Source organism: Pseudophryne corroboree, chromosome 5 (genome assembly GCF_028390025.1).
Source record: "Pseudophryne corroboree isolate aPseCor3 chromosome 5, aPseCor3.hap2, whole genome shotgun sequence".
Classification (NCBI taxonomy): domain Eukaryota; kingdom Metazoa; phylum Chordata; class Amphibia; order Anura; family Myobatrachidae; genus Pseudophryne; species Pseudophryne corroboree.
In genome coordinates, this window is record NC_086448.1 from 573218479 (window position 1) to 573238202 (window position 19724).

A 19724-nucleotide genomic window follows, 5' to 3' on the forward strand; every position below is an offset into this window, starting at 1 on the left:
GTAAGGAGCACTACTATGTACAGTATGTGTAAGACTGCTAATTGTGTTTGTGTGTGTGGGGGGGTGTAGAGCAGGTGTGATATAGTTATAGTTTAATAACATAATATAAACTGCAATGCCACACCCACTTTCACAGGAGCTCACCTTCGGCACGCGCATTTGGGGAAGGGGGGATCTTTAATAATTCTCAGTCCGAGTGCTAACAGACCTGGACCCAGCCCTACAAAGAACAATCGACTATTTGTATATTTTCCCCTGTGGGATAATTGTGTCCTTTTTAATCATGTGCACTGATTGATGACTAGAAATGTTACCACTTAGCCTGGTGGAAAAGTATTATTCTATTGGAGGCATGCTGCACATAGGCTGTGTACACTGAATGCATCAGATGTTAGTGTAAGGAAAAGAGAGACATGAGGTAGAAGCATGGGGGAAGAAAGCAATATGGGGCAGAAACAAGGAGGCAGGGGCATGGAGGGAAGAAAGAAAGATGGGGCAGAGAAAGGTAGGTCGGAGAGAAAAGGGATGGGATAGAGACATGGGGGAAGAGAGAGGGATAGGGCAATGAGCCAATGACATAGATGAAGAGAGAGAGAGATGGGTCACAGACATGGGTGGAATAGAGAGGGACAGATCAGGACAGAGAGAGATGGGTCAGTGACACATGGAAGAGAGAGAGAAAAAAACAAGAAAGGTAGGGAGAGAACGAAGGTGGGAGATTGGAAGAGAGAGAGACATTGTACAAAAGAGGGGAGAGACAAAGAGAGAGAGAGAGAGAAAAAGAGAGAGATGTGAAGCGGGGAAGACAAAGAAAAATAAAACTCTGGCAATACTCAGCCCGACAGCTAGTGACCCACCAAATGTCGGGTTCCAAATGCTAGTATGAAACATAATGTATTTTATTTAAAATGAATAGACAAAAGAAAAAAAAAATATTACAGATGTCGCCTTTTCCATTGTAGTTCTGTATGTTCCTGCTTCTTTGAGCGCTATGACCCACTATGCTGCAAATATTTGTAGCCCTGGTTCTACAATGTAGAATGACTGGCAGTGGGAGTGTGCAGACACACATACCCCGCTATGCCGGGACTTGCACTCTGCATTGCAAACAATGGAGGGGAACACATCTGTATTTAAAATTCATACATCTAGGGTCCATACACCATGTAGTGTGTCTAGCTAGTCACATCTTATATGCACACACCTGGCCACATCATGGCATATTTAGTTCCACTGTGGCATAATCAGTCACAGCATAATGCACTGAGATGCAGGAAAATGTAATACTACTTTGTGTATACCAGATGTTGCTTATCTTAAACTACACTGTGCATTTGTCAAATAGTCTATGTAGTAAAACAACTGTATGTTTTAATATGCTACATGTTAGTTTCCTTCTATTTTTGCAACAATTTACTGTATTAATATATGAATGTACTCATAAAAATAAATACTATATAAATAAAATATATGAATGTACCATGGTGGTTCATTAAGTAAACTAATATGGCCTCTCATGGGTGTAATGTTTTCTACTTCCTTCTAATTTCCCATCAGACCAGAGCAAGTAGACCACTGCTTCCCATCACGGCCATTAGACTGCACCTCATGTCAGTCAATTTGTCCTAACATCAGTTGTAAGATAATGGGGCTGATGGACACATGGCCAAACATTGAGATGTGTAGTGCTATAACATTTCTACGACTAAAGGGAACATTCACAGCCAAAAGTCATCACCAACATGTCAAGGTGTACAGAGACAATGTCATGTCACCGAAGGTTTGGGTTTGGTACACTGACTTTGATAACGGAGGGACAGATGGGTTAGTATTTACTGTGCTACCATTGGAAGGTACTCACCCATCCTCTCTACAGCCCTGACCTGCTGTGCCAGATTTCCAAATAGGGAAAGTGGGCACTGACCTATGGGCTCCATGCCTTTTAGGTGCTCCACAACAATGGTCAAAATAATATTGATAGATCTATAGAGAAAATACTATATTAATGTAATGTACCCATTAACAACTTAAGGTACATAAACCATAGACATCAGATTCACATTACAGTTTCCAGATCATAGACTGTTGGTTGGTAAAATTAAAAATGTATTAGGAGCTCTTTTGCAAGGGGGGCCCCAAGACTTTGACTGCCTAGGGGCCTCCACAATGTTTAATCTGGCACTGCTGACCTGTCATCAAGTCATGATCCTAGGCAAATCATGAGCCCCTCACCTGGAGATGCTAAGTATCAACTGCAACCTCTTCTATTCCCCCTGGGAATTTGCCTCAATTGTCCTTGTGGGAATGTACATCTCCCCCTCCCTCGTCTGCGCGAACGAAGCCCTGCACCACCTGGCCGTATGCATATCCGACATAGAACAAAAACACCCAGTATCTCTGCTAATAGTGCTGGGTGACTTCAACAGAACTAACCTGAGCAAGGAGCTACCTAAGTACAAACAACAAGTCATGTGTCCCACTAATGAAGGGTGCACCCTTGACCACTGCTACACTACCCTCAAGTTTGCCTTCTGGTCTATCCTGTGTGCTGCACTCTGCCTATCTGACCACTGCCTTGTTCCCCTACTCCCTATCTATACACAGAAGCTGAGAACGGTTAAGCCTGTCATGAAGACTGTTAAGAAATGGACCAACAAGGCCTGCTTCGACTGCACAGAATGGGGGGTCTTTGAAGCCTCGGCAACCGACCTGAACGACCTGACAGACACTGTCACATCCTACATCAGCTACTGTGAGGACATGTGTGTACCTACCAAGACTTACCGCATTTTAACAACAAGCCTTGGTTCAACGCCCAGCTAAGGCAACTTCATCGGGCCGAAGAGGAGGCCTATAGCAGCGGTGACAGAGCCCTATACAACCGAACTAGGAACTCTCTGACTAAAGAAATCAGGCTAGCAAAACAGCGATTCTCGGACAAGCTGACAAACGATCTCTCCACCAATGACCCTGTATCTGTATGGAAAAGAATGCAATCCATAACCAACTACAAGAAAACATCGAAGTCCACAGCCATGCACCAAGACCTAGTAGACGAGCTGAACCACTTTTATTGCAGGTTCACAAAAGAAGTCCACTGCGACCCAAACAATCACCTCTACAATGCCCCGAACACCAACGGCCAACTCCAGGCACTGCAAGTCATCCAAGAAGAGGTGGAGGCACTGTTCAAAAAGACCAAACCCAGGAAAGCTCCGGGTCCTAATGGAGTGTCATCATCTGCCCTAAGAGTATGTGCAGGTCAGCTCGTCCCCATATTCACCAAGATCTTCAACAAATCGCTGGAGCTACAGAAAGTCCCTTCCTGCCTCAAAAGGTCCACTATTGTCCTGGTCCCCGAGAAACCCTCTATCACGAACCTGGACGACTACAGGCCAATAGCACTGACGTCTGTGGCCAAGAAAACGTTCCAGCGTCTGGTTTTGAATCAACTTAAAACTGTGACTGGCCCCCAACTGGACCCCCTACAGTTCGTCTATCGATTGAATCGGTGTGTCGAGGATGCAGTCAACCTGGGCCTGCATTACATTCTACAGCACCTATACATTACCGGTACCTACGCTAGGGTCCTGTTTGTCGATTTCACCTCAGCCTTCAATACAATCATCCCCAGCATCCTTCACCACCAAATTACTTCACCTAGGGTTCCCAGAAGCTACCTGTTCCTGGATAGTAGACTTCCTGACAGATAGGACACAGGTGGTGAAAGCTGGGGAATTCACCTCTCAAATGCGGTCCATTAGTACAGGGACCTCTCAGGGCTGTGTCCTCTCACCCCTGCTCTTCTCCTTGCACACAAATGACTGCGTCTCAGATTCGCAATCAGTAAAGATCAAATTCGCCGACGACACCACCATCATCGGCCTCATCAAGGACGGGGATGAATCGGCCTATAGACGGGACGTAGACCGGTTGGCCCAGTGGTGCAGCCCCAACAACCTTGAGCTCAACCCCCTCAAAACTGTTGAGATGATAGAGGACTTCAGGAAGTAGTCAGCTAGTGCACCTCCACTAATGATTGCTGATAGTGTGGTATCACTAGGGACCATAATCTCCCGGGACCTTAAATTGGGGTCCAATGCTGACGCCACTGTCAGGAAAGCACAGCAGAGGTTGTTCTTCCTCAGGCAACTAAGGAAGTTCAACATCCCACAGAAGCTTCTGCTCCTCTTCTACTCCGCGATTGTGGAGTCGGTACTGTGCTCCTTGATACTGGTATGGTACGGCTCCATCAGCGCTAGGCACAGATGCAGGCTCCAAAAGGTGGTCAGAACTGCAGAGAAGATCATTGGGACGACCTTCGCTCAGTCCAGGACCTGTACCTGTCCAGAGCTAATAAGCAGGCAACAAAGATAGTAAAGGACCAGCTACACCCTGGCCACAGCATGTTTAACTTGCTTTCTTCAGACAGGCAATACAGGTCCATCCCCGCCGGGTCCACCAGAAGCCTCAAAAGTTTCTTTCCCCAAGCGGTCCACCTGCTGAACTCCTGAACATTGACTGACTAGACCTACATGTACCTCACTTGTGTCCCTACGGTATACCTATCTGTATGACTTTACTTGCCCCCCTCTTACCTGCTTATCTGTTACCTACTTGGCTATTGTATAGCAATCCGAAGACAAATCCCTAGTATACATAAGTATGTCTGGCCAAAAAACCTGATTTTGATTTTCATTATTTATTGATGGCACTACTATCTGCTCTAGTCCCCAAGTGCACTGTCTTGGAGTAATCCTTGACTCCTCCATCGCCTTCAAACCACACATTCAGCACCTCTCACAAACCTGCCATTTTCATCTCAAAAATATTTCTAGGATCAGACCCTTTCTCACCCAGGATGCTACTAAGACCATTATCCAATCATTGGTAATTTCCAGACTGGACTACTGTAATCTCCTCCTTACTGCCATACCTGACAAATGCCTCTCTCCACTCCAAACTATCCTGAATGCTGCAGCCTGGTTCATCTTCCTTGCTAAACACACTATGTTCACCTCCCCTCTCATACAAGCACTTCATTGGCTTCCCTTTCCTTTTAGAATCCAATTCAAACTTCTCACACTCACTTACAAAGCCCTCACCCATTACTCTGACATTTACATCTCTGACCTTATCTCTCTCTGCACTTCCACCCATCCTCTGCACTCCGCTAATGCACGCCACCTCTCCTGCTTACTAATCACTTCCTCCCACTCCTACCTCCAAGATTTCTCACACTTGCTTCCTTTCTCTGAAATTCTCTTCCTCTCCCTCTCAGACTCTCCACCTCTCTACAAAACTTCAAACGGGCTCTGAAGACCCACTTCTTCACCAAACCCAGCCTAATTTCATCCTAAACCTCTGTTCTATGCTCACTATCTACCCCATCTGTGTCACTCTTGTCTGTCTGCCCTTCCCCTTTAGATGCAAGCTCTTATGAGCAGGGTCCTCAATACTCATTTGCTTATCCTTTGCATACTTAAACCATCTTCAATGGCACCAAGTCCCACGGTTTTGTTCCACCCTGATACTTATGTCTGCTGCTGTACCTATTTTTATTTACCCTGTACTTGTCCTATATTGTCTTCAACTGTAAGTCACTATTTTCCTGTTTTAATTAATTTGTTTATGTACTTTGTAATTGGGCACTGCGGATCCCTTGTGGGGCCATATAAATAAAGAATAAGAATAATGTAAGTAAAAGCATTTTATATTGAATACGGTAGAATACTGGTAAGCAGTGAAAGGACTGATAGAGTGAATCCAAAGATAATGAACGCCCGCTGCATTCAAAATGGATTGTAGTGGTGAGAGCCTAATTTTGGAAAGACCAGTAAAGTGATTATTGCAATAATCAATGTGGGAAATAATGGGGTAAATTCACTAAAGCTTTTAAATATTAAAAGTGGTGATGTTGCCCATAGCAACCAATCAGATTCTGTCTATCATTTTCTAGGGTGCAATAGAGAAATGATAGACAGATTCTGATTGATTGATTGATTGATTGATTGCTATGGACAACATCACCACTTTTCCTTTTTAGAAGCTTTAGTAAATTTACCAAAATGAGAGCATGGATTAGAGTTTTTGCAGTGTATTGTGTAAGATATGGTCATATCTCGGATATGCTTCTTAGATGTATGTGACATGATTTTGAGACAGATTGAATGTGAGGACTAAAGGACAGTTCAGAGTCAAGAATGACACCTAGGCAGTGACCTTGTGGGGTAGGATTGATTGTTGAGTTATCAACAGTGATGAAGATATCAGGTTGGTAACCAATTCTGTTTTGGGAATATTAAATTTGAGGTGGAGAGAAATGACAGAAAGGCATTCAGTGACATGACCCAATATAGATGGTGATAAATCAGGGGAGATTAGGTAGATTTGAGTTTCATCCACATACAAATGATACTAAAATCCAAAAGAGCTGATTGGTTTGCCAGAGATGTGGTATAGATCGTGAAAAGCAGAGAACCTAAGACTTAGCCTTGCAGTACTCCAACTGATTGAGGTAGCGAAGAGGAGCGTGGATTCAGAGAAATGAACACTAAAAGAGCAGTTAGATAGGTAGGTTGAGAACCAAGAAAGGATTGTGCCCTGAAGACCTAGGGATTGTAGCGTTTATATGAGAAGAGTGTGGTCAACAATGTCAAAAGCAACAGAGAGCTCAAGGAGAATAAATAGTGAGTAGTGGCCTTAGATTTAGCAGTGACCAGACCATTTAGTCTGTGGAGTGTTGGGCATAAAAGCCTGACTTAAGTGGGTCCAATAAATTGTGTGAGTTAAGAAAGTATGTAAGGCTAGTCTAGGCAAGTCTTTCAAGTAGCTTGGAAGGCAAGGGATCTGAGAAATAGGACGGTAATTTGAAAGTTAGGGTCAGAATTTTGTTTTTCAGAATGGGAGTAATCACTGCATATTTAAACAGGGATGGAAAGAAACCAGTAGATAGGGAGATATAAAAAATTTTTTAGTTGGGATGAGCTTTACTTATTTGTGAGGGTATAGGATCAAGAGGAGAGGTAGAAGACTAGGCAGAGGAGAAGTGTGTAGATACTTCATCTTCATTTGTGGGATCAAAAGAGAATGTGTCAGAGGGTTCAGGAAGGGACTTGAGCAGGTCACTGGCTATGGAAGAGCATACAATTTCATTTCATATCTTATCAATCTTATCCTTGAAATAGGAAGTGAGATCTTGTGCACTGATAGGAGCTGGTGGGATTGTTGAGGGAAGTATAAGAAGTGATTTAAATGTCTTAAAAAGTCACTTGAAAAGAGAGGCTTGAGCAGAGATGAGGGATTGGAAATATGTTTGTTTGGCAGAGTACAGAGCATTATGAGAAGAATGGTAAATGGTCTTATATGTGAGGAAGCCACTTGAACTACGAGACTTAAGCCACATACATTCTACTTTACATGAAAGTTGTTGTACTGTAGGTGTCTTGTGAATTTAGAGTGCCACTGTTGACATCTACTGTAAGTCTTCTTGTTGTGTAATGGGTAGCTGGAGCCACTTCATCTAGTGCTATTTGTCTGGTGCAGGTCTCAGGAGAGATGAATGTAGAACTTTGTGAGAATAATTGTTGTAGAGAGGTGGATAGTTGTTGAAAATTAAGAGCATTAATATTTTTCCGGGTTTGAGGAGGTTTGATAGACTTCAGTGACATTAAGTTTGAAGCAATGGAGGACAGCATGAGAAGAGAGTTGTGATACGGTTGTGATCTGAGAGAGGGAAATGGGTATTAGCAAATTCAGAAACTGAGCACAGTCTGGTGACTACAAATTCAAGGCAGTGGACCTTTTGATGAGTGTAGGAGTTAGTCCATTGGGAGAGGCCGAGAGAGTAGGTAAGAGACTGTCAATAGCAATATTGAAATTGCCCATAATAATGGTGGAGATGTCAGAAGGTAATAAGTAAGGGAGCTAAGCAGAAAAATCTTCCAGAAATTGTTTGAGTTGCTTAGATGGCCAATAGATAGCAGCAACACACAGCAAGAAAGGGGTGAAAATCCTAACAGAATGTATTTCAAAAGATGTAAATGTGAGTGATGGAACCAGTGGTAGAACTGTGTATGTGAAACTTTTGGACAGTAATATTTAAATTCCACCTTCTTTACTGTTACCAGGCCTGGAGGTGTGTGTGAAGTGGAGGTCACCATGTGACAGTGCTGAAGGGGAGGCTTTGTCTGATTGTGTGAGCCATGTTTCAGTTATAGCTAGCAGGTTGAGTTTTTTCAAAATGAAAAGGTCATGGATATATGTTTTTTTGCAAACAGGGCATGCATTCCATAAGGCACATTTTAGTGACTTGGAGGGAAATGGGAGATACATGATGTTTATAAGGTTTGTTGTATTTAAATTCAATTGTAAATAAGCTGAATGTGAGTGCAGTACAGTATGTAGATGGGACCTGGATTTGGTGATATGTCGGAGGAAGAGAGATGCAGATGCACACTCCTAGCACTAAGAACATATTTGCGCAAATGTGTGCTAAGAACTTCAATTATACTCCATTTTAATTTGAGAGTTTATTTAAATTATTTTTACTATCAGTGTTCTTAGTGCTAGGAGTGTGCATCTGCATCTCTCTTCCTCCAGCATAGTATTAGAAGCCTCAGCATGATAGCACCTCTTGAAATCTTTAGTATTAGGGTGTGCAGTCCAGGCCCCCCCTTTATTCCTCTATATTTGTGTATATATTGTACACTGGAAGGCAAGGCTTCCTTCCTCTGGTATTGGCACCCTTCCCATTCACCCTCAGGTGTTTTAATTAGCTAGGTTCCTGCATTTCAGATCACACATTGATAAGGCCCTATTTAGAGGTAAGTCCAGTATAAATTTATATAATGTGATAGTGTTAGGAATGTTAGGGACCCATTTGATGAAGTCATCTGGCCGCGGTACATGGGTCCGCATATTTGCGCAAATGTGTGCTAAGAACTTCAATTATACTCCATTTTAATTGTGAGAGTTTATTTAAATTATTTTTACTATCAGTGTTCTTAGTGCTAGGAGTGTGCATCTGCATCTCTCTTCCTCCAGCATAGTATTAGAAGCCTCAGCATGATAGCACCTCTTGAAATCTTTAGTATTAGGGTGTGCAGTCCAGCCCCCCCCCCCCCTCCCTTTTTGGTGATATGTCACCAGCTAGTAGAAGCAGATGGAGAGAGAGATAAGTATAGTTGTAGGAGGTGTGCTAGTTTTTTATGGTGATAAGTTGAGGATGTTACAGTCAGTGTATATAGATAAGTAAACAGCTCATGAGTGTTAATAAGAAGGGAGTGGATTAATGAGGCTGTAATGTGCACAGCGAGATGAGTTGCAGTAATAGTGAAGATGTCACTGCTTGAGAGATGATACCATTAAGTGTTATTAGAAAAAGCAGTTTGCAGTACATGTTTTATTTGGAATAAAAGTATAGGTATTTAGATTAGTGCATAAGGAATTTTCAAGTTATATGGTGAAATTACCTGGTCTCCAATGTTGTCCAATATTTGTTCAACTGTTAGTTTAACTGTTATTTAAACATTTTCACACTTTGTAATTTCCACCTCAGGCAACTGCCCCCTCAGATAACTGCCCTCTTAACTGAATGCAAGAAATAGCAGGTTTAATTAAGAAAGCCTACAGTTGAAGCCAAATATCTAATTAAAGAACATACATTACCCTGTGTTAAGTAAACACTAGTCCATGTATGCTCCATAAACTACACTCAATTTCAAAAAAGACAATAGCAACTACAAGTAAGTACTAATATTATACATATACTTTTAAATATACAGCTGATTATGCAATAGTGTGAATACAGATTAGGAGTTGTAGTTGTTTGCAGGTTGAAAATGAAAATCACATATATTGTCTACACAGCTGAGGATGTTTATGGGTTAATACAGACTGGGACTTGTAGTGATCAGCGATGAAAATCATGTAAATTTTGTTTGTTTTTTTCATTACAGCTTAACAGCCTACACATTCTCCATCACCCACATTCTCCCCATTTCCCCTCCCCACCCCACCGCTTCCCAGACTAGCACAGCCATTGTCTCAGATGTCAGATTTCTAATGCCTTATTTCATTTTTTAAAACAAACAAATAAATAAATAAATAAATACATAATGAAGTGTAACATACAGCACCAGAATGTTACAGGACTGTTTGCTTGACTTACTGTACTGTCCTATGGACTTTAAGTATAGTAGATAAAGCATTTGTTTGTTTGTTTTTTCAACTTTGGTGTAGTGGTTAAAAATGTACAGAATTCTTATGCATCCTTTACTGCAGAGCGGTTACCACCGGCAATTTCTGTGAAGTCACAGCACTCTCAGGCTGCCTTTTAATTACTATGGAGAGTATTCTCCAATCATAAATTGTCACAACTTTTTAAGGAAAATGCTGCACAATGCCATATAGTAAAGATGCAGTTCAATCATTTGAGCGGCTGTAGAATGTGCATGTACAGTTGTATAAGAAAATGACAGGACACACACAGAGAAAACATAGTATACTGTATACTGTATGCTGTATTAAAGACTCTCCCAGAAATCTTAATTTACCCATTTATTATACAAAGTATTGCACTTACAGTACAGTAGATGCATAGGAATTTGGCTGCATGTTCACATCTGGCGACCCAACAGTAAAGATATGTACTGCATGGAGTGGACCCTTTTGCATCTACTGTAAGTGCGCCTCCCTGCATGTTACCATGCCTCCACTAAGACTGTTTGGCGTGTTTGAGCAACAACATATAAGAACACATCTGTACAGTAATATGTATACTTACAGTGTAAGCAGACCATAAGATTCTCCTCTATATTCCCTGTACATTTTCCATGGTTTGATCACCATTCTTTTGGGATGCATAGGTTCATGTCTTAGAAATGATTCCAATAGAGCTGGGTTTCCAATTTGCACTGACTTAAAAAATCCAAGATTCATTCTGAAAATACCTCCAAATTGTTGATGATATTTGTACTAAATAGGAGAAAATAGTATTTTCATGACATGAACTTCTAATCAACAGTGCTAAATTATATACTGTATATGTGTGGGTAGATAAACAGACATACTGATAGATATTGTTAATAAATCAACAGATAGTAGCAGTTGTAGTAGAAGTATTAGTAGTAGAAGTAGTAGTAGTAGTAGTAGCAGCAGCAGCAGCAGTAGTAGTAATAGTAGTAGAAGTAATGGTTGTAATAGTAGTAGTAGCATTTGAAGTAGTGGTAGTAGTAACAGTAGTAGAAGTAGTGGCAGCAGCAGCAGTACTGTTAGTAGTAGCAGTAGTATTAGTAGTGGTGGTAGAGTAGTAACAGTAGTAGTAGTGGTGGTAGAGGGAGTAGTAGAAGTAGTAGCAACAGTAGTAGTAGCAATAGTAGTAGCAGTAGAAAAAGTAGTAGTACTAGTAGTAGTAAAAACAGTAGTATTAGTAGTAGTAGTAGTAGTTACAGCAGCAGCTGTAGTAGGAGTAGACGCAGTAATAGTAGCAGTAGTAGTAATAGTAGTAGTAGAAGAAGCAGAAGCAGTAGTAGTAGTAGCAGCAGCACTAGAAGTAGTAGTAGTAGTAGTAGTAGTAGTAGTAGTAATAGTAGTAGTAGAAGCAGTAGCAGTAGTAGTAATAGCAGCAGTAGTAGTAGTAGTAATAGTAGCTGTAATAGAAGTAGGAGCAATAGTAGTAGTAGTAGTAGTAGTAGTAGCAGCAGTAGTAGTAGAAGAATCATTAGCAGTAGTAGTAGTAGCAGCAGCAGTTGTAGTAGTAGTATCAGTAATAGTAGTAGTAGTAGTAGTAGTAGTAGGAGTAGACGCAGTAATAGTAGCAGTAGTAGTAATAGTAGTAGTAGAAGAAGAAGAAGAAGCAGAAACAGTAGTAGTAGCAGCAGCAGTAGAAGTAGTAGTAGTAGTAGTAGTAATAGTAGTAGTAGAAGCAGTAGTAGTAATAGTAGTAGTAGTAGTAGTAGTAGTAGTAGTAGCTGTAATAGAAGTAGGAGCAATAGTAGTAGCAGTAGTAGTAGCAGTAGTAGTAGAAGAATCATTAGCAGTAGTAGTAGTAGCAGCAGCAGTTGTAGTAGTAGTATCAGTAATAGTAGTAGTAGTAGTAGTAGTAGGAGTAGACGCAGTAATAGTAGCAGTAGTAGTAATAGTAGTAGTAGAAGAAGAAGAAGCAGAAACAGTAGTAGTAGCAGCAGTAGAAGTAGTAGTAGTAGTAGTAATAGTAGTAGCAGCAGCAATAGTAGTAGTAATAGTAGTAGTAGTAGTAGTAGTAGTAGTAGTAGCTGTAATAGAAGTAGGAGCAATAGTAGTAGTAGTAGTAGTAGCAGCAGTAGTAGTAGAAGAATCATTAGCAGTAGTAGTAGCAGCAGCAGTTGCAGTAGTAGTATCAGTAATAGTAGTAGCAGCAGCAGTAATAGTAATAGTAGTAGTAGAAGAAGCAGTAGCAGTAGTAGTAGCAGCAGCAACAGAAGCAGTAATAGTATTAGCAGCAGTAGTAGTAATAATAGTAGTATTAGAAGCTGTAGCAGTAGTTGTAGTAGAAGCAATAGTAGTAGCAGCAATAGTATTAGCAGTAGTAGTAATAGTAGTATTAGAAGAAGCTGTAGCAGTAGTAGTAGTAGTATCAGTAGTAGTAGTAGCAGCAGCAGCAGTAATAGTAGTAGCAGTGGTAATAATAATAATAATAGTAGTGGTAGTAGTAGCAGCAGTAATAGTAGTAGTGGTGGTCATAGTAGTAGTAGTAGTAGTAGTAGTAGTAGTAGTATTCAACCCCAAATGATAAGGTATCTATATAGAGAAAAATTAACATAAATTACTTAAGGCCTAATGGAAAACTAAAATATAAAAAGATGACATTGCTAAACCAGGTAAAAAGAACTTTTATATATATATATATATATATATATATATATATACACGGTATATATATATATATATATATATATATACACGGGGTATATATATATATATATATATATATATATATATATAATTTTAAAGTTTCTATCAATCTCACCAAATTGTAATTATTGCAGCACTTTTGTATTTATTTTTTTTAAAGTATATTGTGTGAAACTGAGATTGTCAATAGTGACAACAGTATGTCAGCCACTATAGCAGGCTAGATGTGGACTTCCCCATTAGCATTAGAACTTATTGCATTTATTGTTACTAACTGTAGTTACACCACATTTTATGCATGTACAGTAGCTATAGTCACTGACAAATATGACAGTCAGTGACAAAACATGGGAGAAAGGTCAAATAAATTAAATCATTCACTGATTAGTAGTAGTATAAGTAGCAGCAATTTTAATAATAGTAGAAATCACAATAAAAATAATAATAATAAAAACAATATCAGTAGTAGAAATAATAATAATAATAATAATAATAATAATAATAATAATAATAATAATAATAATACTGTTTTATTAGTGTACTATAAACATACCATGATTTCATGTTGATTTTGTAATCCTCCATTCCAAAGAACTTGTAATAGACTTCCAACACCCGGTAAAGAAACAGGACCAGGAAGAGAGGAAAAAGGCAGAGGTCTTAAAATGCCAATGTTTTCAGATGGTGTGTGAAAATATAATTTGTGCATCCAGATTTCAGGCATGGTAGATGAAAATAGTAATGAAATGGCCTTCATTGCAGATATGGTTTGTTTACATTTAATGCTAAGGAAATTGTGTTTAAGCCCTTGGATTACTGGCAATTGAGTATCTTCTATACTTTTTATAGTAGACTAGACTGTACTATACAGCCACATAAAAATAGTGAAAAGTGCAAAGCAATGGTCTGTAACATCTTTTATATGAAATAGTTCAAGAAAAAAAGACATACAGTAAACTTAAATATAATTGGTTAAGAGTTTTAAGGGGAAGAGCATGGAACAGTCTGACAATAAGTGAATGCTTATTCCAGGATAGCAAGAATTACTTCATTGTTTCCTAATTAGAAGATGTACCAGTTCAAGAGATCCATGTTGAAGAGCACTTCTTTCAATGAGTTACATTTTCATTATTGGCAATACTTAATTAACAACGGCTTACATAATGAAAGACTTGTTGATAAAATATAGTAAAATGGAAAAGTTCTCAGACCACCTACAATACAGTTGTCAGTTCATGAGATATAGGACATAAATTACTTAATAATAAACATTTAATCATTTTAATCTATTATATCAAATTGTATTATAGTAAAATGAATTTATAAAGTATACCAAGGCCATTTCTATAAAACCTGCTGGAAAAATAAGAATTTACTCACCGGTAATTCTATTTCTCGTAGTCCGTAGTGGATGCTGGGAACTCCGTAAGGACCATGGGGAATAGCGGGCTCCGAAGGAGGCTGGGCACTCTAGAAAGATTTAGGACTACCTGGTGTGCACTGGCTCCTCCCACTATGACCCTCCTCCAAGCCTCAGTTAGGACACCGTGCCCGGACGAGCAGACATAATAAGGAAGGATTTAGAATCCCGGGTAAGACTCTTACCAGCCACACCAATCACACCGTACAACTCGTGATACAATATCCAGTTTGACAGTATGAAAACAACTGAGCCTCTCAACAGATGGCTCAACAATAACCCTTTTGTTAACAATAACTATTGTACAAGTATTGCAGACAATCCGCACTTCGGATGGGCGCCCAGCATCCACTACGGACTACGAGAAATAGAATTACCGGTGACTAAATTCTTATTTTCTCTAACGTCCTAGTGGATGCTGGGAACTCCGTAAGGACCATGGGGATTATACCAAAGCTCCCAAACGGGCGGGAGAGTGCGGATGACTCTGTAGCACCGAATGAGAGAACTCCAGGTCCTCCTCAGCCAGGGTATCAAATTTGTAGAATTTTGCAAACGTATTTGCCCCTGACCAAGTAGCTGCTCGGCAAAGTTGTAAAGCCGAGACCCCTCGGGCAGCCACCCAAGATGAGCCCACCTTCCTTGTGGAATGGGCCTTTACAGATTTTGGCTGTGGTATGCCTGCCACAGAATGTGCAAGCTGAATTGTACTACAAATCCAGCGAGCAATAGACTGCTTAGAAGCAGGAGCACCCAACTTGTTGGGTGCATACAGGATAAACAGCGAGTCAGATTTTCTGACTCCAGCCGTCCTGGAAACATATATTTTCAGGGCCCTGACAACGTCTAGCAACTTGGAGTCCTCCAATTCACTAGTAGCCGCCGGCACCACAATAGGCTGGTTCAGGTGAAACGCTGACACCACCTTAGGGAGAAATTGGGGACGAGTCCTCAACTCTGCCCTATCCATATGGAAAATCAGATAAGGGCTTTTACATGATAAAGCCGCCAATTCTGACACTCGCCTGGCTGAAGCCAAGGCTAATAACATGACCACTTTCCACGTGAGATATTTCAGATCCACGGTTTTTAGTGGCTCAAACCAATGTGATTTTAAGAAACTCAACATCATGTTGAGATCCCAAGGTGCCACTGGAGGCACAAACGGGGGCTGAAAATGCAGCACTCCTTTTACAAAAGTCTGAACTTCAGGTAGTGAAGCTAGTTCTTTTTGAAAGAAAATCGACAGAGCCGAGATCTGTACTTTAATGGAGCTTAGTTTTAGGCCCATATCCACTCCTGCTTGCAGGAAATGCAGAAATCGACCTAGTTGAAATTCCTCTGTTGGGGCCTTATTGGCCTCGCACCATGCAACATATTTTCGCCATATGCGGTGATAATGCGTTGCCGTAACATCTTTCCTGGCCTTAATAAGCGTAGGAATGACTTCTTCCGGAATACCCTTTTCCTTTAGGATCCGGTGTTCAACCGCCATGCTGTCAAACGCAGCCGTGGTAAGTCTTGGAACAGACAGGGCCCCTGCTGTAGCAGGTCCTGTCTGAGCGGTAGAGGCCACGGGTCCTCTGAGAGTACCACGCTCGTCTTGGCCAATCCGGAACCACGAGAATTGTGTTTACTCCTCGCTTTCTTATTATTCTCAATACCTTTGGAATGAGAGGCAGAGGAGGGAACACATAAACCGACTGGTACACCCACGGTGTTACTAGTGCGTCCACAGCTATCGCCTGAGGGTCCCTTGACCTGGCGCAATATTTTTTTAACTTTTTGTTGAGACGGGACGCCATCATGTCCACCTGTGGTTTTTCCCAACGGTTTACCAGCATCTGGAAGACTTCTGGGTGAAGACCCCACTCCCCCGGGTGGAGGTCGTGTCTGCTGAGGAAGTCTGCTTCCCAGTTGTCCACTCCCGGAATGAACACTGCTGACAGTGCTAGTACATGATTCTCCGCCCATCGGAGAATTTTTGTGGCTTCTGCCATCGCCATCCTGCTTCTTGTGCCGCCCTGTCGATTTACATGGGCGACTGCCGTGATGTTGTCTGACTGGATCAGCACCGGCTGGTGTAGGAGCAGGGATTTTGCTTGACTTAAGGCATTGTAGATGGCCCTTAGTTCCAGAATATTTATGTGAAGGGAAGTCTCCTGACTCGACCATAGTCCTTGTAAGTTTCTTCCCTGTGTGACTGCCCCCCAGCCTCGAAGGCTGGCATCCGTGGTCACCAGGACCCAGTCCTGTATGCCGAACCTGCGGCCCTCTAGAAGATGAGCAATCTGCAGCCACCACAGTAGAGACACCCTGGTTCTTGGAGACAGGGTTATTAAGCGATGCATCTGAAGATGCGATCCGGACCACTGGTCCAACAGGTCCCACTGAAAGATTCTGGCATGGAACCTGCCGAAGGGAATTGCTTCGTAAGAAGCCACCATCTTTCCCAGGACCCGCGTGCAGTGATGCACTGATACCTGTTTTGGTTTCAGGAGGTCTCTGACTAGAGATGACAACTCCCTGGCTTTCTCCTCCGGGAGAAACACTTTTCTCTGGACTGTATCCAGAATCATACCCAGGAACAGTAGCCGTGTCGTCGGAACCAGCTGTGACTTTGGGATATTCAGAATCCAGCCGTGCTGGTGCAGCACTTCCTGGGATAGTGCTACTCCCACCAACAACTGTTCCTTGGACCTCGCTTTTATTAGGAGATCGTCCAAGTACGGGATAATTAAAACTCCCTTTCTTCGAAGGAGTATCATCATTTCCGCCATAACCTTGGTAAATAACCTCGGTGCCGTGGACAGTCCAAACGGCAGCGTCTGGAATTGGTAATGGCAATCCTGTACCACAAATCTGAGGTACTCCTGGTGAGGATGGTAAATGGGGACATGCAAGTAAGCATCCTTGATGTCCAGGGATACCATGTAATCCCCCTCGTCCAGGCTTGCAATAACCGCCCTGAGCGATTCCATCTTGAACTTGAATTTCTTTATGTATGTGTTCAAGGATTTCAAATTTAGAATGGGTCTCACCGAACCGTCCGGTTTCGGTACCACAAATAGTGTGGAATAATAACCCCGGCCTTGTTGAAGTAGGGGTACCTTGATTATCACCTGCTGAGAATACAGCTTGTGAATTGCCGTTAGCACCGCCTCCCTGTCTAAGGGAGCAATGGGCAAGGCAGATTTTAGGAACCGGTCGGGTGGGGACGCCTCGAATTCCAGCTTGTACCCCTGAGATACTATTTGCAGGATCCAGGGATCCACCTGTGAGCGAACCCACTGATCGCTGAAATTTTTGAGGCGACCCCCCACCGTACCTGGCTCCGCCTGTGGAGCCCCACCATCATGCGGCGGACTTGGAAGAGGAAGCGGGGGAGGACTTTTGCTCCTGGGAACCTGCTGTTTGTTGCAGCCTTTTTCCCCTACCTCTGCCTCTGGACAGAAAAGACCCGCCTTTTCCACGCCTGTTTTTCTGGGTCCGAAAGGACTGAACCTGATAAAACGGCGCCTTCTTAGGCTGTGAGGGGACATGGGGTAAAAATGCTGACTTCCCAGACGTTGCTGTGGAAACTAGGTCCGAGAGACCATCCCCAAATAATTCCTCACCCTTATATGGCAACACTTCCATGTGCTTTTTAGAATCTGCATCTCCTGTCCACTGGCGAGTCCATAAGCCTCTCCTAGCAGAAATGGACAATGCACTTACTTTAGATGCCAGTCGGCAGATTTCCCTCTGTGCATCTCTCATATATAAGACTGAGTCTTTTATATGGTCTATGGTTAACAGGATCGTGTCTCTGTCTAATGTGTCAATATGTTCTGACAGTTTATCTGACCAAGCAGCGGCAGCACTGCACATCCAAGCTGACGCAATAGCTGGCCTAAGTATAATGCCTGTGTGTGTATATACAGACTTCAGGATCGCCTCCTGCTTTCTATCAGCAGGTTCCTTGAGGGCGGCCGTAACCGGAGACGGTAGTGCCACCTTTTTAGACAAACGTGTGAGCGCTTTATCCACTCTAGGGGGTGTTTCCCAACGTGACCTATCCTCTGGCGGGAAAGGGAACGCCATTAGTACCTTCTTAGGAATTACCAATCTTTTATCAGGGAAAGCCCACGCTTCTTCACACACTTCATTTAATTCATCTGATGGGGGAAAAACTACGGGTAGTTTTTTCTAGAGATGTGCACTTGAAATTTTTCGGGTTTTGTGTTTTGGTTTTGGGTTCGGTTCCGCGGCCGTGTTTTGGGTTCGACCGCGTTTTGGCAAAACCTCACCGAATTTTTTTTGTCGGATTCGGGTGTGTTTTGGATTCGGGTGTTTTTTTCAAAAAACCCTAAAAAACAGCTTAAATCATAGAATTTGGGGGTCATTTTGACCCCAAAGTATTATTAACCTCAAAAACCATAATTTCCACTCATTTTCAGTCTATTCTGAATACCTCACACCTCACAATATTATTTTTAGTCCTAAAATTTGCACCGAGGTCGCTGGATGACTAAGCTAAGCGACCCTAGTGGCCGACACAAACACCTGGCCCATATAGGAGTGGCACTGCAGTGTCACGCAGGATGGCCCTTCCAAAAAACACTCCCCAAACAGCACATGACGCAAAGAAAAAAAGAGGCGCAATGAGGTAGCTGTGTGAGTAAGATAAGCGACCCTAGTGGCCGACACAAACACCTGGCCCATCTAGGAGTGGCACTGCAGTGTCACGCAGGATGGCCCTTCCAAAAAACACTCCCCAAACAGCACATGACGCAAAGAAAAAAAGAGGCGCAATGAGGTAGCTGTGTGAGTAAGATAAGCGACCCTAGTGGCCGACACAAACACCTGGCCCATCTAGGAGTGGCACTGCAGTGTCACGCAGGATGGCCCTTCCAAAAAACAGTCCCCAAACAGCACATTACGCAAAGAAAAAAAGAGGCGCAATGAGGTAGCTGTGTGAGTAAGATAAGCGACCCTAGTGGCCGACACAATAATGACTGATGACGGACCTGCTGGACACTGTCAGCTCAGCAGCACCGCAGACTGCTACAGTAAGCTACTATAGTAGTATGTATCAAGAAGAAAGAAAAAAAAAAACCACGGGTAGGTGGTATACAATTATGGATGGACGAGCGACTGCCGACACAGAGGTAGCTACAGCCGTGGACTACCGTACTGTGTCTGCTGCTAATATAGACTGGATGATAATGAGATGAAATTAATATATATATATATATAATATCACTAGTACTGCAGCCGGACAGGTATATATATTTATTATGTAATGACTGATGACGGACCTGCTGGACACTGTCAGCTCAGCAGCACCGCAGACTGCTACAGTAAGCTACTATAGTAGTATGTATCAAGAAGAAAGAAAAAGAAAAAACACGGGTAGGTGGTATACAAT

At 42.1% G+C, this 19724-nt stretch overlaps 1 protein-coding gene across 1 annotated transcript in view; it reads right to left on the reverse strand.

Annotated features, from left to right (window-relative positions):
* Positions 1–19724, reverse strand: part of LOC134929631 (1,25-dihydroxyvitamin D(3) 24-hydroxylase, mitochondrial-like) — a 110685-nt gene that overhangs the window by 59359 nt on the left and 31602 nt on the right. Inside the window, exon 2 of the mRNA XM_063925214.1 lies at positions 10787–10977. Coding sequence (XP_063781284.1) covers positions 10787–10977 — 191 coding nt within the window. The remainder of the gene's footprint in view (positions 1–10786; positions 10978–19724) is intronic.